The sequence below is a fragment of the Megalobrama amblycephala genome, linkage group LG18 (assembly GCF_018812025.1).
Source record: "Megalobrama amblycephala isolate DHTTF-2021 linkage group LG18, ASM1881202v1, whole genome shotgun sequence".
NCBI lineage: Eukaryota > Metazoa > Chordata > Actinopteri > Cypriniformes > Xenocyprididae > Megalobrama > Megalobrama amblycephala.
Genome location: NC_063061.1, coordinates 2,312,136 through 2,334,330, shown reverse-complemented (window position 1 = coordinate 2,334,330; position 22,195 = coordinate 2,312,136). Strand labels below are relative to the sequence as shown.

Sequence of the window (22,195 nt, the reverse complement as noted above, 5' to 3'; positions counted from 1 at the left end):
AAAGCCTTGCTTTCCTGTGAAAGTCACAGATGTGCTGCGACTGCCATGAACTCTCTAGACTACGATGGCAGCACCGCTTTCCTGGGAGACTGGGGGCCTTTCCAAAGGACGGTGTTCACTCTTTTGTGTTTGAGCATTATTCCCAATGGCTTCAGCGGGATATCCATGGTGTTCATTGGCGATACACCCGCTCATCACTGCCTCATTCCCGCGGCTCTGAACATCACTGATGAATGGAGAAACGCGTCTATTCCTCTGGACGAGGATTCTCAACTCACTAAATGCTCAAGACACCGAGTGGACATCGTGAAGAACTATTCGGACAGAGGTTTGCTCCCGTGGGTGGATGTGAATGTCTCGTCTATTCCTCGAGAAGCCTGTGTGGACGGCTGGGAGTATGATAAAGAAACATACATCTCCACCATTGTTACAAAGGTTCGTTTGATGCTTTCTCCTTACTTCAGACAGAACCGCCCTGAGCGCGTTCACATCGAGTCCGCCATTACTAATCTGAGTTTATTTACGGATATAAAATGTTCCAGTTTATTAAGCACCACCCAAAAAGGCATTTGTTTACTGTTAGTTGTAAGGAAGTGTTTCTGTGTTCTTCACTATGTGTGTTGGTGATAATACAAGGATAAGAGAGAGAGATTATGGATAATATTTTAATGCATGCTTGCAGTGTTTTATTAAGATCTTACAGTGATTTTCTAGAGTGAAAACACGCTTCATCTTTTGTGTGAAGTACAATAAACATTATAAAACTCATCTGTAAAGTTTTGGCCATCATTCGGACGGTTCAACAGGCCTGTACTAATATAGTGGATTAAAAACAAGAAGACAATATAAGTTATAACCATAATTGAACTAAACTATACCTGTTCTATCTCCATGCAGCATATATTCGCAGTTTCTGACATTATAGTGCATCCTGACTGAATCCTGACAGGGGAGAACAAGCTCATGAAGCTCCGCCCTCTTAGGCCGATCGCAGCAGCTCATTTGCATTTAAAAGGTCCACGCTGAAATGGCTTGTTTTTGCTCAACCACTAAAAGTGGCAATTTTAACATGCTATAAAAAATTATCTTTGAGGTATTTTGAGCTACAACTTTATATACACACTCTGGGGACATCAGAGACTTATTTTACATCTTGTAATTAATAATTATATGCCAAAGTTATGACAAATATGGTTTACGTTGCTATACAGACCAATTTTCTTTAATTTTATTCTTTAATAATTACACAAGCTCTCTGTTCACGATCAACTGTTCAACCTACATCAAGGGAATCATTCTCTAAGCGCTTATGTTCTCCAATTCCGCTCAGTGGCAGCATCAAGTGGCTGGACTGCTCTGCTCACTGCATTTCGGCAATGTCTCAACAATTAGGTATGCCAACTTATGGTCATCTACGATGATGCAATAGGATTAAAAACTTGTGCAAGCCCTCATCAACTCCGGCTCAGCGGGGAACTTCATCTCCCACCGATTACTCCAGAAACTCAATGATAAGCAGAAACGCTGCTCCCAGGAATTAACCATCCACACCATCCAAGGGAAACCTATCGAGCGATGGTCGGATCAATTACTTCTCCCCCACCATGATGCTCCGCATCGTCTGTCTACATACTAATAAGATCTCATTCATGGTGCTGGAAATTTCCACCGCGGACATCATCCTGGGACATCCTTGGATGTCACAATACCAACCTCAAGTTAACTGGAATACGGAAGAAATCCTACAATGGAGGAGTGAATCCTTTCATCAAAACTGTTTGTCTCCAGTTCTCAGAACCTCTGTCCTTCGCTCTCAATCTCCATCTGGTACTGATCAACCTGATATTCCCCTCTGCTCTGTAAAATCACTCAGAAAGGCCTACCCACTGATTTTGAAGCCGCATGTGTTCCGTCATTTTGGTCTACCTGAAGACATAGTATCAGACCAAGGCCCTCAGTTCATCTCACGGGTATGGCAAGCCTTCTTCAAGCTCCTCTGAGTTTCTGAAAGCCTCTCCTCCGGCTATCATCTGCAAACCAATGGCCAGACTGAGGGCAAGATCCAAGAGATCAGGAGGTACCTGAGGACTGCCACAAGAACCAAGACAGCTGGAGCCGATTCCTTCCCCGAGCAGTGTACGCCAATACTAAGTCAAATGCTGTTTACAATAATTTAGAGATAATTTAGAGATTTCATCTGGTTGTGTTGAAATATATAACTGAGTATCATTGGCATAGCAGTGGAAACTAATTCCATGTTTTCTTATAATATTATATGTATATTGAAAATAGCAGAGGGCCTAACACTGATCCTTGCGGCAATCCATAATTTACTATTGTTATCTTAGATTTTTCCCCGTTTAAATAGACAAAATTGTGACGTCTGATAGGTACGACCTTGTCACGAATCCTGTCAGTTCCGGACTACACTTCCCAGCATCCTCCTTGCCTATCACCTGCACTCAACTCCACCAATCACCTATTGCCACATACTCCTGAAGCTCTTTACCTGGACTATAAAGGACTCTAACTCACATACACACATTGCAAGGTCTTGTTTACTCCAGTGACAATTCTGAGCGTTATTTACCCTGTCTGTTCCCCGTATACGAATCTCTGCTGCCTGCCCTTTGGACCTTTTGGACTGTTTATTGTTTCCTGGTTTTTGTGAATGATATCTGCCTGCCCTGATTCATTGCCTGTTCCTCGACTACGATTCTGCCTTCTCTCTGCCATACCTATTTGCCACTGTTTGACCATTGCCTGTTTTACTAAGAACTCTGTTTAATAAAAGCCTGCAGATGGATCTTACCTTCAGTCCCACCTCGTTACAGAAGACCTCGCCAACACATGGATCCAGCGGCTTTTCAGGAGAACATTGGCCCGGTGTCAGGGATCTGTGAGGGAGGACTTAAACGCAAGATGAGTTTTACAGGTTTATTGACAAGACTCGGATATAGAGGGTGAGGTGGTGAACACAGTCGGAAGTAGGAAGGGGTGAGGCACAAAGACAAGCACGCTGAGGGAACAGTCACTGAGATCAGCCCAGGTAGTAAACAGGCCGGTGAGCATTGGCAGGTGTTCAGTATGAGGCCCAAAGATGTAGCGGGAGCCAGACAGGATCAAACAGCACAAGTAGTTAGATCTATGAGACACGATCAGGCACTGAACCGGTCTAGCTGCTTGGCAGGGAGAGAGAGCAGCCACAGGGATCCTCAATCTGTAGGACAGGACAGGGGGAGATCAGAGACACAGAACCAGGACTTGACAAGACAGGTGGTTTGATGGTTTGTAACAAGGAAGGACAAGAATGACAAAATGGATACAAGAAACTACTACACAAACGCTATGAGCTTTGGTGAACAAAAGACTAGCATACAGGCACAAAGTTTAACGAACTGGCAAAGACATAAGGGAAAGAGTGCACAATATAAAGGAGGCAAAGAACACAAGGAACAGGTGACAACACTTAGACTAACGAGGACTCAACAAGAAAGGGAGCAGGGAACAGGTGAGAACACTAATAACAAATGAGGACTGAACAATGACTAAACAAGAGGGTGTGGTGACAGCAAACAATGAGGTGGGAACAGAGGAGCACATGGCAAACACAAACACAGACAAAGCCATGTGCTCAGACACAACATAAACAACCCGTTTCTCCCTCACTCATTTCCTGGATTATGCTTTATTGTCTGTTGGCTCTCCATTTACTGTGGGTGTCGCGGAGAAATGCGACACCACAGTGAATCATGTAATGGCTGCCACTAAGGAGAACACTCACAAAATGGCGGCCACAACAATAACACAAAGTCAAGTCACAGCTGATCTTTATGAGCAAAGTCAAGTCACAGTTGAACTTCATGAGCCAAGTCAAGTCACAGTTGATCTTCATGAGCCAAGTCAAACCACAGTTCATCTTCCTGAGCCCAGTCAAGTCACAGTTGATCTTCATGAGCCAAGTCAAACCACAGTTCATCTTCCTGAGCCCAGTCAAGTCACAGTTGATCTTCATGAGTCAAGTCAAGTGACAGTTGATCTTCGTGAGCCAAGTCAAGCCACAGTTGATCGCCCAGAGTCACGTCATGTCTCCGCTGATCGCCCAGAGTCACATCACGTCTCCGCTGATCGCCCAGAGTCACGTCACGTCTCCGCTGATCGCCCAGAGTCATGTCACGTCTCGAGACCCGTCCGAGAGTGGAGGGGATTGTTGTCCAGTGTGAACGATCCTCCACTGATTTCAGCACGTGCAGCTGGCATTCCGAAACCTCCGCCTGCTTCGCACTCAAGCCCGCCGGTTGCTACGCACTCAAGCCCGCCAGTGTCTACGGACAAGATGGTTGCTCCAGTCTCCGCCGAACCTGCTCCAGTCTCCACCGAGCCCGCTCCAGACTCCGCCGAGTCCACTCCAGCTCCAGTCTTCGCCGAGCCCGCTATTGTCACCATTGAATTCCCCAAGATTTTTTTGTGGGTGGGGCTTCTGAACTGCAATGGCCACCCAAGGCCCCTGATCCACCGTGGCCGCCCAAGGCCCCAGAACCGCCATGGCCGCCCGAGGCCCCATACAAAGGCTATAACTTTATTTTTGAGTTAAACTATGGGTTTCACAGGAAACAAACATTTGTGTAAATGGAATTTTATCTGAAAATCGATAAAGTTACTGTATTAAAGCTTCTCCATGTGACAACTAGCCCCTGTCTCTATTTTTCCTCTATTCAGTCAGGAATAGGAGTGTGACGAGCAGGGCGGGCGAGAGCCGTGAGGGAACGGCGCGAGGCCGGTGACGCGAGTGATAATGAGCGTCACCTGCGAGGCGTGCCGGCCTCGAGTCTCTCACGGAGGAGCTCCGGAGGCATAAAAGGAGGAGCGACATCAGTGAAGGACGAGAGAGGACCAGGCCTGGACTTTACGTTATGTTTTATTATGTTTGTGTGGCCGGCAGACGTCCGCGAGGGTCTGCCGGCATTACTTTCGTTTTGTTTGTTTATTTTGAGATTAAAGTTTTGTTCAATGTTCGCCGGTTCCCGCCTCCTTCTTCCCATATCTACTAACCTCGTTACAAGGAGTATCAAAATAATGTAAATCAAGTGGCTTCCATGGGTTAGACTGAAATGTAACTTAGTTTTTACAAATGGATATAATCCATTCCAACCCTGTATTGTTTGTTCAATGGCAGTGGGATTTGGTGTGTTCAGATGACTGGAGAGCTCCATTGACCACCTCACTCTTCTTCTGTGGTGTTTTGACTGGTTCTGTCATCTCTGGACAGATTTCTGACAGGTCAGAAAGCATCAACTTTTTCCCACAAGCTACAAGTGAATATTACAATTATTTAATGACAAGCACAACCTGATTGTCCTGATCGTCTGTTGTAATACCAGGCATAAACAAGACAAGACAAGACTGATATTCAGGATTGCAGTATGATTGAAAGAGTGATATTGGGTTACACTTTATTTTAAGGTGACAAAGTTACAGTGTACATACTAATAATTACAGAGTAATATTAATTAAGTGTCAGGTGACTGCAGAAGACCCAGAGGAGCGTTACAACAAGAGCGACTGCGATAGCTCGTCACACCAACATTAAAGAGTTACCCGACAGACAAGAACAGAGAACAGGGAGAAGTAGGCAGCGCAATCAACACAGAGACACAGAACAGGTGCGAACGTGAGAGGCAACGAGGATCAGCTGAAACAAATCAAAGATGAGCAAGGAAAGAAAAAGACCCGAAAACACAGACACACTCAAACCTGGCTCATGACATTAAGTAGCTGCATGTACTTTAGAGTTATGTTATGGTTAGGTTCAGGGTTAGTTACTTGTAATTATGCATAATTATTACTATAGTAAGTACATGTAGTAACTTGTTACTATGTCACCTTAAAATAAAGTGTAACTGTGATACTGAGTCATTAGTGTTTCAAACAAAAATTGGCCATTTAATTTGTTTGTTTTATCCCCTCTGCCAATGAAAATAATTCCAAAAGAAGCTGAAGAAAGCTGCACTGGGATCAGTGCATTGGGTTAATTCAGGATCATTTTTCTTAGTCTTAATTGAGAAAAATGTTGTTTTAACATATTACTTAATACAGTGAATTCATGTAAAATTAGACAATTTTTGCCATTAAGAAAAAAAAAAAATTCTTTTAAAAAGGTCAAGTGAAAAGTTATTAAAATGAAGAACAAAGACACATGGCATGGGACAAGTGGCTGGTCTATTAGTTTGCATTTAACAAATAGTTTGCATGTGTTGCTATTGTTATCATTATGCATATTTTCCACAACTTATTCAAGCTGTGAATGGACTAGATACAGAAAGTGATCAGAAAAAGCTCCCGTCACTTCACTGCACTCTCGTGAAAACTGGAATGTTGCCTATTGGAAATAAACTTGTATTGTTTCTTCCTTTTTTCAGGTTTGGCAGGAAAATAGTGCTGCTTGTTACCATGGGGATTCAGACGGTATTCACCTTCATTCAAGTCTTCTCCCCATCTTGGTTGATTTTTTGCTTGTTGTTTTTCATTGTTGGAATGGGCCAAATTTCAAATGAAGTTGCAGCATTTGTTTTAGGTAAAGGCTTTTGAGTTGCTGTGATTTTATATTAGCATTGAATAATCGCAACTGATCTTGTACTGTTTTCAGTCACATAATGGTTTATTGAAAATGAGGACTGGCAGCACATTTGTAATACTAACACATAAAAATTGCATAGCAAATGCATGTTTTTGTCTCAGAATATACTTTAAAGATATTCTAAATAATTGAGACTGTAAACCCTGGATTAAGTTACTACTACTATTTTTAATGAAATGTCCTTCCCCTAGGAGTGGAAATATTGAGCCCATCCATTCGTGACCACTTCTCCACTCTTGGCGTGGGTCTTTCCTTTTCAATTGGGTATATGATTCTTCCACTGGCTGCCTACTTTCTGCGAGACTGGAGAATGTTGCTGATGGCCCTCACCGTCCCTGGATTCTTTTACATAGCCCTTTGGTGGTAGGTGTTTGCTATGGGACAGGTGCTGTTTAATAATGCACCAGACATCAGAAGAACAGTCATAGTTTGTATAGTCAATATTTGCCTGGCAAAGAGGTAGCATAAAGGTCATGTGAATAAGATGGGTTTTACCTACAAATGCTTACAAACATTACAAAAAGACCTGGAGACCTCACGCCGGTGCGGGGAGAGGAGTAGATGGGAACGGAGGTCTCCAGGGCAGGTCAGAGGCCATGGGCGGTCATGGAGGGTCAGAGGCCGTGGGCGGCCATGGCGGGTCTGGAGCCTTGGCAGGCCATGGCGGATCCGAAACCCTGCCCATGGTGGATCCGAAACCCCGCCCATGAGTTCCCCACCCACAGGTACATGGCGGGGTTTCTTGGGAAATTCTGTGGAAGGTAGGGCCATGTGGAAGGCCAGAGAGGGCTTGTGGAAGGCTGGAGAGGGCTTGTCGAGAATATGAGTGGGCTCATGGAAGGCTGGAGCAGGCTCGTGGAAGGCTGGAGCGGGCTTGTGGAAGGCTGGAGAGGGCTCGTGGAAGGCTGGAGAGGGCTTGTGGAAGGCTGGAGTGGGCTCGTGGAAGGCTGGAGAGGGCTCGTGGAAGGCTGGAGAGGGCTCGTGGAAGCCTGGAGCGGGCTCGTGGAAGGCTGGAGTGGGCTTGTGGAAGGCTGGAGAGGGCTCGTGGAAGGCTGGAGAGGGCTCGTGGAAGGCTGGAGTGGGCTCGTGGAAGGCTGGAGAGGGCTCGTGGAAGCCTGGAGCGGGCTCGTGGACTGCTGGAGAGGGGTCTGGAGACGGAGTCCAGGACATCCCTTTGTACTCAATTAAAAGCCCCATGGGTATTGGAGGAGGCGCCACTAGAAGTGGCGGTTCAGGCTTGGAGGCAGCCTTTGCTGGAGGCACTGGTGAGGCAGCGATGATTCTCTTCGGCCGCCTCAGCCTCGCGGTGGACTTCTTCTTGGACAGCTTAAGCATTGGATCAGGCAGGAGCCCCGGGGAATGCCCACTGCAGTGGTAGGTGGAGGAAATCGGCGGATGGTGAACTGGCCAGGCCGTATTTCTGAGGGAGCTGGATGAGGAAAACACAATCTCCTTGGAACCTCTCCAATTTCGAACTCAGAAAGAGAAATTAAATGAATAGACTTAACTAGGGAAAAGAGACATTCAGGTTCAAAATATCGGATTATATCCTCATCCAGACAGATGTTCAAAATTGCATCTGGCCAGCTCACCTTACTAGAAAGCTCAGCGAATTCCTCCACATACTTCTCCAGTGGGCGGCCGTCCTGTTTAGAAGTCCTTAGACGATCCTCCGCAGTAGGCATGCGTCAACGGCTCTTTGGGGGTACTGGAACTAGGAATATACCCATATTTTGTGTAGAAGTCCAGCTGTGAGGTCTGATCTTCTGTTACATGTGAGGTTGTTGAAGAGACGAGGCAAACACGGACCTCCACAATAACGGGTATTTTAATCAACAAAGGAGTAAAGATACAACAATCACACATAAACTAACAATAGATGAGACAAGGTGTGCAGGGAGTGAGTCCATTATAAAGGGTGTGCAGATGATCAAGTCCAGGTGCAGGTGATGAGTGATGATGAGGAGATGACGAGGAAGAGAGTGCAGGTGATGAAACAGGAGGATAATGGGAGATGGAGTCTGGGAATGAAGAGAACTGTAACACTAACGTTGAGCAATATATTTTTAAAAGCATTGATTAATCTTTAATAATGTTAATAAAAAGGCTGTCAATAGTTTAAAATTTTTAATCGTGGTTAAGACCACCCTTTTTGTGCAATTAATTGTGCACTTATTGTGAAATTAAGCATACATCATTTAACTTGTTTAACACAATCATTTTCTCATCATTAACTATCCAGCAAAGTAAACCATCAGATGAAAGGTATTTCTTAAAAACTGTATTTCTGCAATCGTGTTTAACTTGATTACAATCTGCATCCATCAGAACTTTACTAGCGAGACGCTGGTGTCACATCTGCTGGCTGGTTAGGGTTAGAGTGAGCATGCAGTTCCTAGTTTGTTTCTATGTGCCATGTGCTCTCCTGTCTATTGTCTTAACCACGTCCTTCTTGTTATCTGATTATTTGTTCAATTGCCACACCTGTCCTTCCTCGTTACCTGCTTTGCTCCCTATTTATTCTTGTTTTCAGTCCTTTGCCAGTTCATTGTCGTATGTACCCCTTGTGTCCTGCTCTGCCTGATCCAGTTACTGTGTCCAGTCCTGCCTTGTCCAGAGGCCGGACTTGTTTTCCCCCATGGGGTAGTTTTTATTTGTTTTCGTTTTATTTATTTATTTTGTTAAATAAAAGCCTGTTTTCTCTGCATCTCTGAGTCCTCGCCTCATCCCTTTACCCAAAGCCTGACAGGCTGAAGCAGTTGTGATTGTTTAAGGACTTCACGCATGTTTTGGAAATGTCCTGCCCCTTACTATAAACGCCAGTTTCAACACTGTAGCAAGGTAAATAGATGTGGAAAGAAGGAGGCGGGAACTTGTGAATGTTTAACAACTTTAATAATCATAAAATAAACAAATAATAAAATGAAAGTTAATGCGGCAGTCCTTCACGGACACTATCGTACACAAAAACATAATAAAAACATAACACAAATCCAGGTCTGGACCTCTCGTCCTCTTGTCCTGTCATCGCTCCTCCTTTTATGCTTCCGGAGCTCCTCCGTGAGATACGCGACCTTATTGAATTTCATTTCAGTTTCTATTTGCTGCATTAAATAAGTATAATAAATGATCTGGTCCTGATATCTCAGAATAGTTGTTGTTGTTGTTGTTTGCAGGTTTATTCCAGAGTCTCCTCGATGGTTGCTGTCTCAAGGGAGGGTTGACGAGGCCGAGGCAATTCTGAGAAAGGCTGCCAAGATGAACGGGGTTAAAGCCCCTGATGTCATTTTCCCCCTGCTTCAGGTGAAACCCACACCGGCCTGTGCTTTTCAAATGGCACACGGTGCTTTAAACAGTCTCATTTATATGCCCATATGATAAACGCTCTTCACCCCCTTTTATTTTCTGTTGAACTCAGTCTAAATTGATTTACTACTAGAGGGGTCATATATTGAGGAGTTGAAAGAGTTCAATGCATTGTGAAAGCATGCCATAATTTAGGCTTGTTTCATCTATCTCACATCTACTGCACATGGATATATGTAATAAACCCATGCGGAAGCAAGCTGATGCATAAACAGGTTAAAGCAAGCATATTGTCACCAATATGTCCTGTATTGTCTGCATCTGTTCTCGTTATTCCCTGATTAGTTAACTTCCTCCTCCTGTACCTGTTTAGCTCCCTGATTACTCTGTGTATTTGTACTCCCCGTTCTGTTCATCCTGTGTCGGTTATTGTATGTGTTACGCTGTATGCTACCTGTTTTACTTCCAGTAAACTCGTATGTGCTTTGTATCCTGCATCCCTCACCTTCTTTACACAGGGGATCCGTAACACATATGCAGTCATTTGCAACAAGCAATTTCTATTTAGTATGGCAACATTTAAATGCATGCACTTACTAATATGACAATGCATTAGCTTCAGTATATTATACTTAATCAGTAATCCATCAGCAAACCCGACAACAATATTTACTCTAGCCCTAATTATAATTGCATCTACCATAATATAATTTACTTCACAACTCTTATAAACAAGTCACACTACTGAACAGCCTTTTTAAAAGTCCAAAGTTCATAATCCAGATCAGATGCTCAAGTAATCTTAAACACTAATCTAGTTCTGAGGAGAATTACATGCCAATGAATGACCACAATCTCATGATACTTGCACAACATTAAAAGTGCTATTTACATGTTTAACTCCATGAAAACATAAACATATTACATTTCTCTTAAATGTTCTTATTATTGTCCACATAAGGATGCATCATGTTGTTTTAGCTGTAGAAATCAGATGGTCTTTAACTTACTTTGTGTTTTGACAGTGCTGTGTAACAAGACATGTTTGTTGTGACATGTGTGTTACAGTCAAGGGAAAATGCTGGAAAGTTGCAGACCTACAGTCTCTGTGACCTGGTGAAGTCTTGCAACATCTGCTGCATAACTGTCCTGCTGTGCCTGGTTTGGTGAGAGCATTTACATGTACTCAAGATACACATGGGCTGCATCCAAAATCTCATCCTTCTCTAATATATAGTGGGCAAAAAACAGTGTATGACTGGATTCACAGCACTCACAAAAGAGTAGGCTAAAAGTACCTGGATGACCTACAGCCAGTATCTGGTTCAAGATGTCGATTAGTTCATATATAAGTATCCAGTTACATCATACAGATTTGTGTACCATTTAGTTAGTTTATTTATTCAGGCAAACTGCACATCTGTATATCCATAGCTGTTTTGAAATGTAATCATTATGTTGTAACATACACTGGATGTCTGGATTAGTTAAAATTCTTCTGTCGAGCCTTTAATTTACAATAACATTTGTCTTTACCACACTCTTAGAAAAAAGGTTCAGTAAGGTTCTATAGAGAACATCTAGGTTACTAATGTAACCCCAATTCCCTGAAGGAGGGAACAGAGATTTTACGTCAGTGACTAACGAATTGGGATCTCACCTGGGAGCCCTGTCATCTTCGAGTGTTAACAGAACCAGCCAGTAGACATTGATGAGTGAGATTTGCATCGTGAACCACGCCCGTGCTGCAGGTATATAGAAAGTGAGCAAAGATATGCTCACCAAGTTTTTGCTGCAGAGCCAAGCAGTGCCCGGTCACTCAGTGGTGAATACAGGGATTGTGGTGACTGGATGTAACCTCGCCATTCCATCCTTAAGGGACCAGGGGTTACATTAGTAACCTAGACGTTCCCATTCAGTCATTCACTACAAGTTAAGTTAGTGACTGAAAAATTGGTATCCCTGAGAAAAATGGCACAATTGATATGCCACTGAAGTCAAGGTCCTGTCCAGGAGCCCGCAGCAGTATTGAGACTGTATCAGGCATCTGTTGAAACAAAATGCTTGGACTGTGATCTCTACACACAGGACAGGGACCTCTACGTTCACCACTGAGGTGAAACGGATGCTGCTGAACCTGGGGAGGGCACCAGGCTAACTAAATCGCATAGCTGGATCTGATTGTCAGAATAAGCCAGCGCGACGGGCTGGAAAGTGCTAACCAGCCTCCCAGTGACCAAACAAGCAGGACCAAAGGAACCACAGATATACCCAGAGTGGGGTCTGAGTGTGCAGTGCAACACTTACCTGGCTCCATGGTTTGGCAGGGGGTGCATGAGAAGACATTGTGTCCTCGAACCACACCCTGCTACATGCTGGCGATGAAAGAGGGGACTGAGAGTGGCAAAGCATAATGTTGCTCACTGCCAGCCTCGACCTCTTGGGACCCAGAGAATGCGGAAATTGCTTACAAAATCTTTCAAAAATGTTAATAATATATATAAATAATAATAATAATAAAAAAGAATGCCAACATATACAGTAGGTGCCTACAATATGTGCCTTGGCCCCTAAATATAAAGATGTCAATTTTCCTAGGCTGCCATCACTTTTAGCCACTAAATATAGAAACGTTCTTTCTAAGAGTGAGCATAACAAGGCAAATCCAGAGTTAAAATTGATTTGAATAGCTTGACTTTGCAAACGTGTCAGTATTTGTTGCATCTCTTCTGCAGTATTGGAGGAACATGAACAAAAGCTGATGCTCATGATCACCAGCATGATCTGAGATGTTCAAAGAATTAATGCCATTAATGTCATATATTTGCTTGATTGATTAGAAATATGACAGAAACTTAAATCATGGCATTTTATTCTTCACTCGCTGACTTCCTTCTGTTAGGTCGACTGTTTCGATTGGATACAGTGCCTTGTCTTTGAACACGTCCAGTCTGCATGGTAACATCTACTTGAACTGCCTCCTGTCAGCAGTAGTGGAAGTGCCTGCGCTCATCGTGGCCTGGCTGATGTTCCGTCACTGGCCACGCCGCCTCTGCTTGTCCTCCACCCTGTCATTAGGAGGACTGGTTCTTCTCTTCATACACCTCATACCACAGCGTGAGAAATTTAACTGTGATGTGGTATGATAGATTCATTAAAAGATGTGTATTAGCAGAAATAGATAAATAGAAGGTTTAGTGTACACTTTTGATTGTGTTAATCCTATTAACTGTCACCATATGCTGGATTTTCTGACAAACTTTAGCATAACAGCATGGTTATGAGGATTTGTCCGTCTAATGATGTGTTTGATTTTTCACAGTGGGAAAAAAATTGATGTTTTTCTTCAGTATTTTTGTCTTGTTTTCTAGTGCAAATATTTAAATATTCATCAATCAAGATACATTTAACTTGCTGTTTAATTTTTATTTACTTTTTCTATTTTTCCACTTTTTTCTCTTCATGAATATAGCCATGGCATTAAATTATAAGCAATAATCAATCAATCAATTAATCAATCATTTACTTCAGAAGCAAAATCACATATTAAGAAGAAAAATGTTTGCCAATGGGGTCAGAAAAAATAATCTTGTTTTCCCTTTTTTTGGGCTGTTATTGTTTCTTGTTTTAAGCATAAACTCACTTCATTGTGACACATTTTTCCAGAAAACAAGACTTGATATCTTTAGTGTTTTTGCTTCCCAAGTAAATGTATCTTGATTTAAGAATGTTTAGATATTTGTGCTGAAAAATAAGACAAAAATACTGAGGAAGAGCATAATTTTTGTAGTATTTGGTCAACTTTGAATGGAGTGTTTTGTCTCTTTTTCAACCTGTAGATATGAGCTCTGTTACCATTTCTCTGGTAATGCTGGGAAAGTTCGGCCTGACAGCAGCATTTGCGATTGTGTACCCAGTTAGTGCAGAGCTTTACCCCACCATTCTGAGGAACACGGCTTTAGGAACCTGCTCCATGGCATCCAAAGTCAGCAGCATTTCTGCACCATACATCCTCTACTCAGGTCACTGAACTCTAGTCTCTGTAATCTCTTGTAGCAAATTAGCTCAAAATAAATATGAATAATTAATCATAACTAGTTATAATTAATTATTAATATTTTAATCAGTTAATAAAATTAACTTAATGTAATAAAATTAATATTACAATAAATTAACCTGTTGTTCAATGAACACACAGTGTTAATTGTTTATTAATTCTAAGAAATGTTCATTTCCAGGTTACGGGAAATAACAATCTTATTCTACTAAAAGCCTGTAGTCAGGACCGACATGAATAGGGACTCCCGTATATGAGCGCAAAACACAGACAACCTTACGTGTGACATGAACAAGACTTTATTAACTAGACTAAACACTTAAACTACTCTAACATTCACACACATACATGCATACAGTTTACCAAGAGAGAGAGAGAGAGAGAGAGAGAGAGAGAGCTAAAGCAGAGTACAGGAAGCAAGAGGTTACAGCATTGTTGTACATTTCAGCAGATCAACAGCCTTGAGCAAACCATCAGTTTAGTTTTAACAGGCCCTTCTTTCAAAGGGGTAAGGATACTCAATGTATCCGATAATGAGACTAAGTTTGATACTTGCATGTCTCTCCAAGTTGAATTAAAACTGTCCTGATGCAATTTGTGGAGGCTCCCGTTGAATCTTTGCTGATATTGTCTTGATGAAAGAGAACCAGTTGGATTCAGAGGATCTTTGGTGAATGGAAGGTCTAGGCCGAGGCCTGGCACAAGCTTGGGGTTCCTTAGAAGCTTCTAGCTTCTTAAAGCATCATCTTGACGTCAGCATTTGTCAGTAAAAGAAAAGAAGAGGAGGACGAGCAGGAAGAGAGGGGGTTCCTTGTGATCAGTGAATATAAGGGGTGAAGATGTCACACCCTCTTGAGGTGTCTGAGCCAATAAGGAGTTCCCCTTTCAGAGGGAAGTTTTACGAGTCTTTGTTCTGTAGCAAGATATTAGCATAAGACACTGGATTGGATGAATGAGAGAATAACCTTCTAGCTTCCTATAATTCTAACATGTCACAGAGTTAGTAACATGTAACATAAATTACCAAATAGGAAATTAAAGTTGGAGTCCGTAGATACCAAACATGCTGCCAATGTGATCTCAGTTAACTATACATTTGCAACTATGGAACATTAATACCAAAATAGTTCAAAAGAGAGAATTAATACATAGAATAAAGCCTATAAAAGGAAAGTCATGAGATGGGAAAATTGGATACATGTTTATACATTTCCCAAGTGGTTATATAGAGAATACATAGGATTAAGAGAGTTTATTTGTCCTTCTCAGGAAGAATGAGTCACTAGTCTCTCCAGAATTCTTCTGGATCATAAAAGTACCATATAACTGTAACAGGACACCTAGGTTGGCCTGTGTGCTAGCAACATTGGGATGCTGGTTACAGTTTTAGGGGGATGAGTTCAGAGAACTTTGATAGTGAGAGTGAGTTTATGGGTAATTCATTAAATACAATGAATAATTGTGTGGCTGATTGGTCCAGACGTTACACTCTTCTATCTCATCTCCTAAATCCTACATCTACTGTGATTGAAGTAGTTCCTCATGTAAGGAAGGATTCTGTCTCTCAAGATGTGTAATCAGGAAGGCTGTCCTAGATATTTTTTTATTCTTTTAAGCAAAACCTCACTTAATTTAGATTTTTAAGAAAACAAGACTTAATATGTTAAGTCATTTTGATTCTCCAGTAAATGCATCTTGATTTAAGAATGGTAGATATTTGTACTGGAAACAAAACAAAAAAATACTGGCTAGGAAAATAATTTTTGGAGTGTAGTTGTAGGAAGTTTCATCTACATCATAGTATCCTAATTTTATTTATACAGCTTCAAGGGATTTAATTTGCACAAGGGATGGACTGGCCGTAGGTAATGCTGGGACCTTTCCCAGTCAATATGTGAGACAATTTAGTTGTCAAAACCAGGTTTCTATACAAATGATGTAGAGAGAGAAAAATATTCCCATAATGTCAGGTAGATGAGACACAGAAGGTAGTGTAAAAACTCTTAAAACTGTTCGCTTCAGAACTGTGCAAGAGAGGTTTATTTTACCTGAAAATTAACATTCTCTCATCATTTATTTGCCCTCATGTCATTCTTTTATGTATATCTTTCTTTCTGTGGAACACAAAATAAGATATTTTGAAGAATGTTGGGGTCCAAACAACATTGAGAGATAGAGATAGAGTACCCAGCTCTACCATGGTGGTCTCCAGTTCTTCAGCTCTGCCCATGCTCACTGCTCCACCCCGGCTACCCACTCTACCCTGGCTCCATGCCGTCTACTTTCTTCACCCTGGCTCCCTGCTCTGCCCTGGCTTCCCACTCCCCGTTTTGTTTGCTTTGCCCTGGCACACTGCTCTGCCCTCTCCACTCTGGTCCCCCTCTCTGCTTGCTCCACCCTGGTCCCACGCTGTGCCTGATCCACCCTAGTTCCCCACTCTATCCTGGTTCTCTGCTTTGTTTGCTCCACCCTGACTCCCCCCTCTGCCTGGTCTGCCCTGGCCCCCCACTCTACCCTGGCTCCCTGCTCTGCCTGCTCCACCCTGGCCCCCTGCTGTGCCTGATCCACCCTGGTTTCTCACTCTACCCTGGTTCTCTGCTTTGTTTGCTCTGCCCTAGCTCCCTGCTCTATCTGCTCCACTCTGGTGCCCCTCCCTGACTCCCCCCTCTGCCTGGTCTGCCCTGGCCCCCCACTCTACCCTGGCTCCCTGCTTTGTTTGCTCCGCCCTGGCTCCCTGTTCTGCCTGCTCCACCCTGGCCCCCCGCTGTGCCTGATCCTCTCTGGTTCCCCACTCTACCCTGGTTCTCTACTTTGTTTGCTCTGCCCTAGCTCCCTGCTCTATCTGCTCCACTCTGGTGCCCCGCCCTGACTCCCCCCTCTGCCTGGTCTGCCCTGGCCCCCCACTCTACCCTGGTTCTCTGCTTTGTTTGCTCTGTCTGCTCCACTCTGGTCCCCCACTCTGCCTGCTCCACCCTGGCCTCCCGCTGTGCCTGATCCACCCTGGTTTCCCACTCTTCCCTGGTTCTCTGCTTTGTTTGCTCTGCCCTAGCTCCCTGCTCTGTCTGCTGCACCCTGGCCCCCGCTGTGCCTGATCCTCTCTGGTTCCCCACTCTACACTGGTTCTCTGCTTTGTATGCTCCACTCTGGCCCCTGCTCTGCTTGCTCCGCCCTGGTTCCCCACTCTACCCTGGTTCTTTGCTTTGTTTGCTCTGTCCTGGCCTGATCTGCCCTGGCTTCCTGCTTTGTTTGCGCCGCCCTGGCTCCCTGTTCTGCCTGCTCCACCCTGGCCCCCCGCTGTGCCTGATCCTCTCTGGTTCCCCACTCTACCCTGGTTCTTTACTTTGTTTGCTCTGCCCTAGCTCCCTGCTCTATCTGCTCCACTCTGGTGCCCCGCCCTGACTCCCCCCTCTGCCTGGTCTGCCCTGGCCCCCCACTCTACCCTGGTTCTCTACTTTGTTTGCTCTGTCTGCTCCACTCTGGTCCCCCACTCTGCCTGCTCCACCCTGGCCTCCCGCTGTGCCTGATCCACCCTGGTTTCCCATTCTACCCTGGTTCTCTGCTTTGTTTGCTCTTCCCTAGCTCCCTGCTCTGTCTGCTCCTCTCTGGTGCCCCGCTCTGCCTGCTCCACCCTGGCCCCCCGCTGTGCCTGATCCTCTCTGGTTCCCCACTCTTCCCTGGTTCTCTGCTTTGTTTGCTCTGCCCTAGCTCCCTGCTCTGCCTGATCCACCCTGGTTTCCCACTCTACCCTGGTTCTCTGCTTTGTTTGCTCCACTCTGGCCCCTGCTCTGCTTGCTCCGCCCTGGTTCCCCACTCTACCCTGGTTCTTTGCTTCGTTTGCTCTGTCCTGGCCTGATCTGCCCTGGCCCCTGCTTTGTTTGCTTTACCCTGGCTCCCTGCTCCACCTCAGTCTCCTGACCCGCTTCGACCTCTCGGATCTGGCCCTCCATTCCCCTGATCTCCTGTTCTACACCACCCACCTGGACTCTTGTTTTGTGTCTTTTGTTAGCCATAGAGCATCTGGAAACCTTGGTCTTTGTCAGACATTTTTTGTTCCCTGATGCAGTTGCTTGTGTCTCTGTTCTCTGTGTTCCCTTGTTTTACACCTGTGTTTCCATCTGCCATCCTCTATATTTTCCTTGTGGCACTGCTAAACAAACTGGCAGAATTAAGAGGTGAAAACAGCTTGAGAAGGGACTCTAGAACTTTTTTTACTTAAAATTAGACTATTAATGACCGATGCTTATTAACTCTTTCCCCACCAGCATTTCTTTTTTTAAAGTTGTCAGCTAGCATCAGTATTTTTTATCATATTCACAAAACTTGCATGGCCCCCAGAATATTTTGTTGCATATATACGTAAACAGTCAATCAAAAGAAAGAATGCCGCCTGTACATTTAAACAACAACAACAAAAACTTATATTCTTGCTTCAGTCATTCTAGGTTTTATCAACACTTGAATGTGGGTTTCATTAAAACATTTCTAACTATAAGCTGAGAAAATCACGTTTTTGCCAAAAACTTTGTCCTGATGGGATTCAGAAAAATGAGAAAATCATAGGAGTAGATTAAGTTAATCAACACTCCCAAAGCTTCACAGTCATTTCCTCTTCACATTCCAAAGTGGTTTGACATTTTATTTTTAATGTTTGGCAGTTTTGATATATATGCTGTTGAATATTTTATATTATTTTAATTGTGATTAAGCAACTACTATCTGCATTTTCTGGTTTATGGAGATCTTCTTGGCTTGTTTTTGGAGCTGGAGATGCTTTACTATTTTAAAAGATTTGTAACAACGGTGGGGAAAGAGTTAAAGATCAAAATATATAATGTCTTTATTGTCAATTTCTCAAGCATGCCTATCAAAACCATTTGTTCAAGTGTCTCTTGTTGTTTTGCTGCAGGAGGCTCTTTGCCGTACATCTTAATCGGCAGTCTGAATGTTCTCTCCGGGTTGCTCAGCCTTCTGCTTCCGGAGAGTCTGGGATCACCTTTACCAGAGACTATCAGTCACATGCAGAGAGTGGTTTGGTAAGCCTGATAAGAGCAGCGCCCCCTGCTGTTTGCTGTGGCAATTGCAGTACTCTACATAATACTAAATAATTATGTTGTGTTTTTTTTTTGTTTTTTTTTCAGGTCTAAAAAAAGACATTTTACCTACAGTCCAACCAACAGTAAATGTGAAGAGGAGCATGAGTCTGAAAACTTGTAAGGATTATTAAGGATTATGAAGGATTATGAAGGCTCTGCAAATAAATCTTTTTACTCCAAGGCTGTAGTTAATTGGGGGGGGGGGGGGGGGGGGGGGTTTGTAATGGCTCTATTTGGTTTTCACTGTAATAAAGGCAGAAATTTTAATATCTTTTGGAATAAAGCCTCAACTTTTCAAACATATTTCTTTGTGTGTGTGTGTGTGAGAGAGAGTACATGTTTCTCTATCTTGGTGGGGACTTCAACCTGAATGCACACAGACTCATGGGGACTCAAACTGAGGTCCTTGTGAAGAAGTTTTTCTGAAAATGTAAAAATGCAGAAAGTTTTCTGTCATGGGTTGGTTTAGGGGCAGAGTTAGTGTAAGGGGAGAGAATACAGTTTGTACAGTATAAAAACCATTACATCTATGGAGAGTCCAGACGTGTGTGAGTGTGTGTTTGTGTGTGAGTAGGTGTGTGTGTGTGTGTGTGTGAGTAATGTGTGTGTGTCTGTATACAATATCATAACATTCACAGGATAGTGAGAACATTTTGACACTGAAAGGAGATTCATGATCCCTTTTGGCATGTGTTTCTGTTCTTTATAGATCCTCTCCACCATCTGAGAGCACTTCAGCACAAGTTGAGTTTGATCGGGAGCAAATCTGACCAGCAGAGGGCAACTCAGACTTGCAGTGAACAGCGTTAGATTTCTACACATATTTTTATCTGAATATAATGCCCATGCAGTGTTTTTGGCTTTGCTGTGCTGCTGAAGACCTCAAGAGGGATGAATATGTATTTATCTGGGTCAGACTGTTCAAGCAAACAGCGGGATGATTAATATACAACTCATCCTCTTATGGAACATACCTATGTGAAATTAAGTTATGTAATCTGCACTTCACTGATGATTTTAATTTCAGTCTTGAAAATGAGAAGCCAATGATGCCTTGCAGTGCCCGCTAAAGAGGAATATATGACATTTTACATGTAATTTAATGGGAAGAGACCTCATGCATGGTTTTCATGATGAATGATCTCTTGTCGTCCACTTGGAGATGGTTTGGATGATATGTGGTTGTGTCCACAGGTTAATGAATCATACCAATAGCAGGGGCTTCGGATGTCTGAACAAAAACAGCAAGTAAAGAAATCACATGTGTATATTAGATCTGTGTATTAAAGTGAAAGCAGCCTACTGCTGTATATGCTGTTAATGTGAATCAAACAACAAAAGAAAAAACAAAATTACTCACTGCTCTTGATTGAATAACTTTAGTAGCTTTAATGAGAATATATTACTTACTTGAATGCTGAAGCTAAATGCTCTGGCGCGTTCTTCACTGTCGTCGCTCCTCCTTTTATCCTTCCAAGCTCCTCTGTGAGACTCGCGCCACCGGCAATGTATGAATTATGTCTTGCTTTTACCTGTATGACCATAAATGATGGAAACAGTTTCATGTCTAAAGAAGAAAAACAAATCCAGCAGGTGCCTCACATGCGCATGCACAAATTCTTGCATTGCTTACTTGATATCGCAGCCTGTTAAATATTAAAATAAAATATATCAACCAAACATTACACTGCTCAATTCAATTCTGTAATACAATCTGCTGTTTACCACTTACTGCTGTTATATGTGAAGGATGATGTTTTACATCGATAATGCGAGTGAAGTACAAAGCTCATATAATAAATAATAGTTTAGCATTCGTCTCGAAAATGAAAACAGTTGGATTCTTGCCGAATGAGAAAGGTAGGCTACAGATTCACTTTAAATTCATTTGTTTTGCATCTTATTTAGTTTTATTTCTAATAAATAAACCTGTTTCTCGCCTTGAATATAGCAATAAAGCTGGAATGGCGTTAAAAAGAAAAGAGAATTTTTTTTATTCGTTTTGGCTTGACGTTTATATAGCCTGAATAGTCCAACTGTTCATTTTAGAGGTTTTGTTGTGAAGTACATAAGTGGATAGGTAAAATAATATAGGGCAGTTTTGTTCATAATTTATGTTTACAAACATAAACAAAGCTATGTAGGCTAGGCTTTTACATTTTACTTTATTTACCGATAACTTTATTATCATTATTTCTGAATGTAATAATAAAATATGTGAGGTATATGCCTATGTGACTTATCTTTTTTCCTCTCAGGAATAGTGTCAGTATTTTTAACCATGCTGCAAACATCTTGAAAAAAATACTTTAATTTATAAACCATTGTTTTTCCTTTCATTTAAAAGGTTTACATTTGGACAGAATCTTGTTATAAAAGATAATTGTAGGCCTATTGGTTAAGACGGCAAATACACTCTCTTTGATTTTTGATAAATAAAATGCTTTATGGTATTATTATTAAAATAACATTATTACATGTTATTTTTTCTAATCAAACCGGTTTACAGTCTATACAGTAGGAACGCTGGAACAGAAACGTTAAAATACCGATTCTGCTCGGAGTGGCATTTTTTTTTTGTTCGTTTTTAAGCCCTGCTGCTTCATAAACTTGTTGATGTCCAGCAGCATGCGTGACAGACCGTCCGCATCAGCATTACTTTAACCCGGCCGGTATTTTATGGAAAAGTTAAAGTCGCCAAGCTGCGCAACCCATCTGTGCCTGGTGGAATTCAGTTTGGTGGTGGTGAGCACATATGTAAGAGGATTGTTATCAGTGTGGACAGCAAAGGATGGTGCATAGTATAAGTAATGATGCTCACAAACAGCCCACTTCAACTCCAGAAATTCAAACTTACCGGAATGCATGTGGTATTTTTTCTCTGGGGCTCTAGACCTTTAGGCTATCACTACCATATCCCATTCTGGCATTGATACAATACTGCACCCAATATTGCTGTAAGCCATTCCTTTAACAGACATTAAATACATGGCGTGGAACCTATTTCTTAGGTTATCTCAAACATAGGCATTATTTTCAAATCAGTTGGAATAAAATGCAAGTCTCTATTGTGACAACATGCCCCGCAGTAACATTTTCACT

At 42.6% G+C, this 22,195-nt stretch overlaps 1 protein-coding gene across 1 annotated transcript; it reads left to right on the top strand.

The window, feature by feature from the left end:
- Nucleotides 1-20,542, top strand: slc22a21 (solute carrier family 22 member 21). Its single transcript, XM_048166449.1, has 11 exons — nucleotides 1-435; nucleotides 5,177-5,280; nucleotides 6,420-6,574; nucleotides 6,829-7,000; nucleotides 9,814-9,940; nucleotides 11,012-11,109; nucleotides 12,846-13,060; nucleotides 13,783-13,965; nucleotides 18,907-19,033; nucleotides 19,139-19,210; nucleotides 19,803-20,542. Exons 1-11 carry the CDS (start codon nucleotides 46-48, stop codon nucleotides 19,861-19,863), a joined length of 1,704 nt encoding a protein of 567 aa, XP_048022406.1. The 5' UTR covers nucleotides 1-45; the 3' UTR covers nucleotides 19,864-20,542.
- Nucleotides 20,543-22,195: the final 1,653 nt, after the last annotated feature.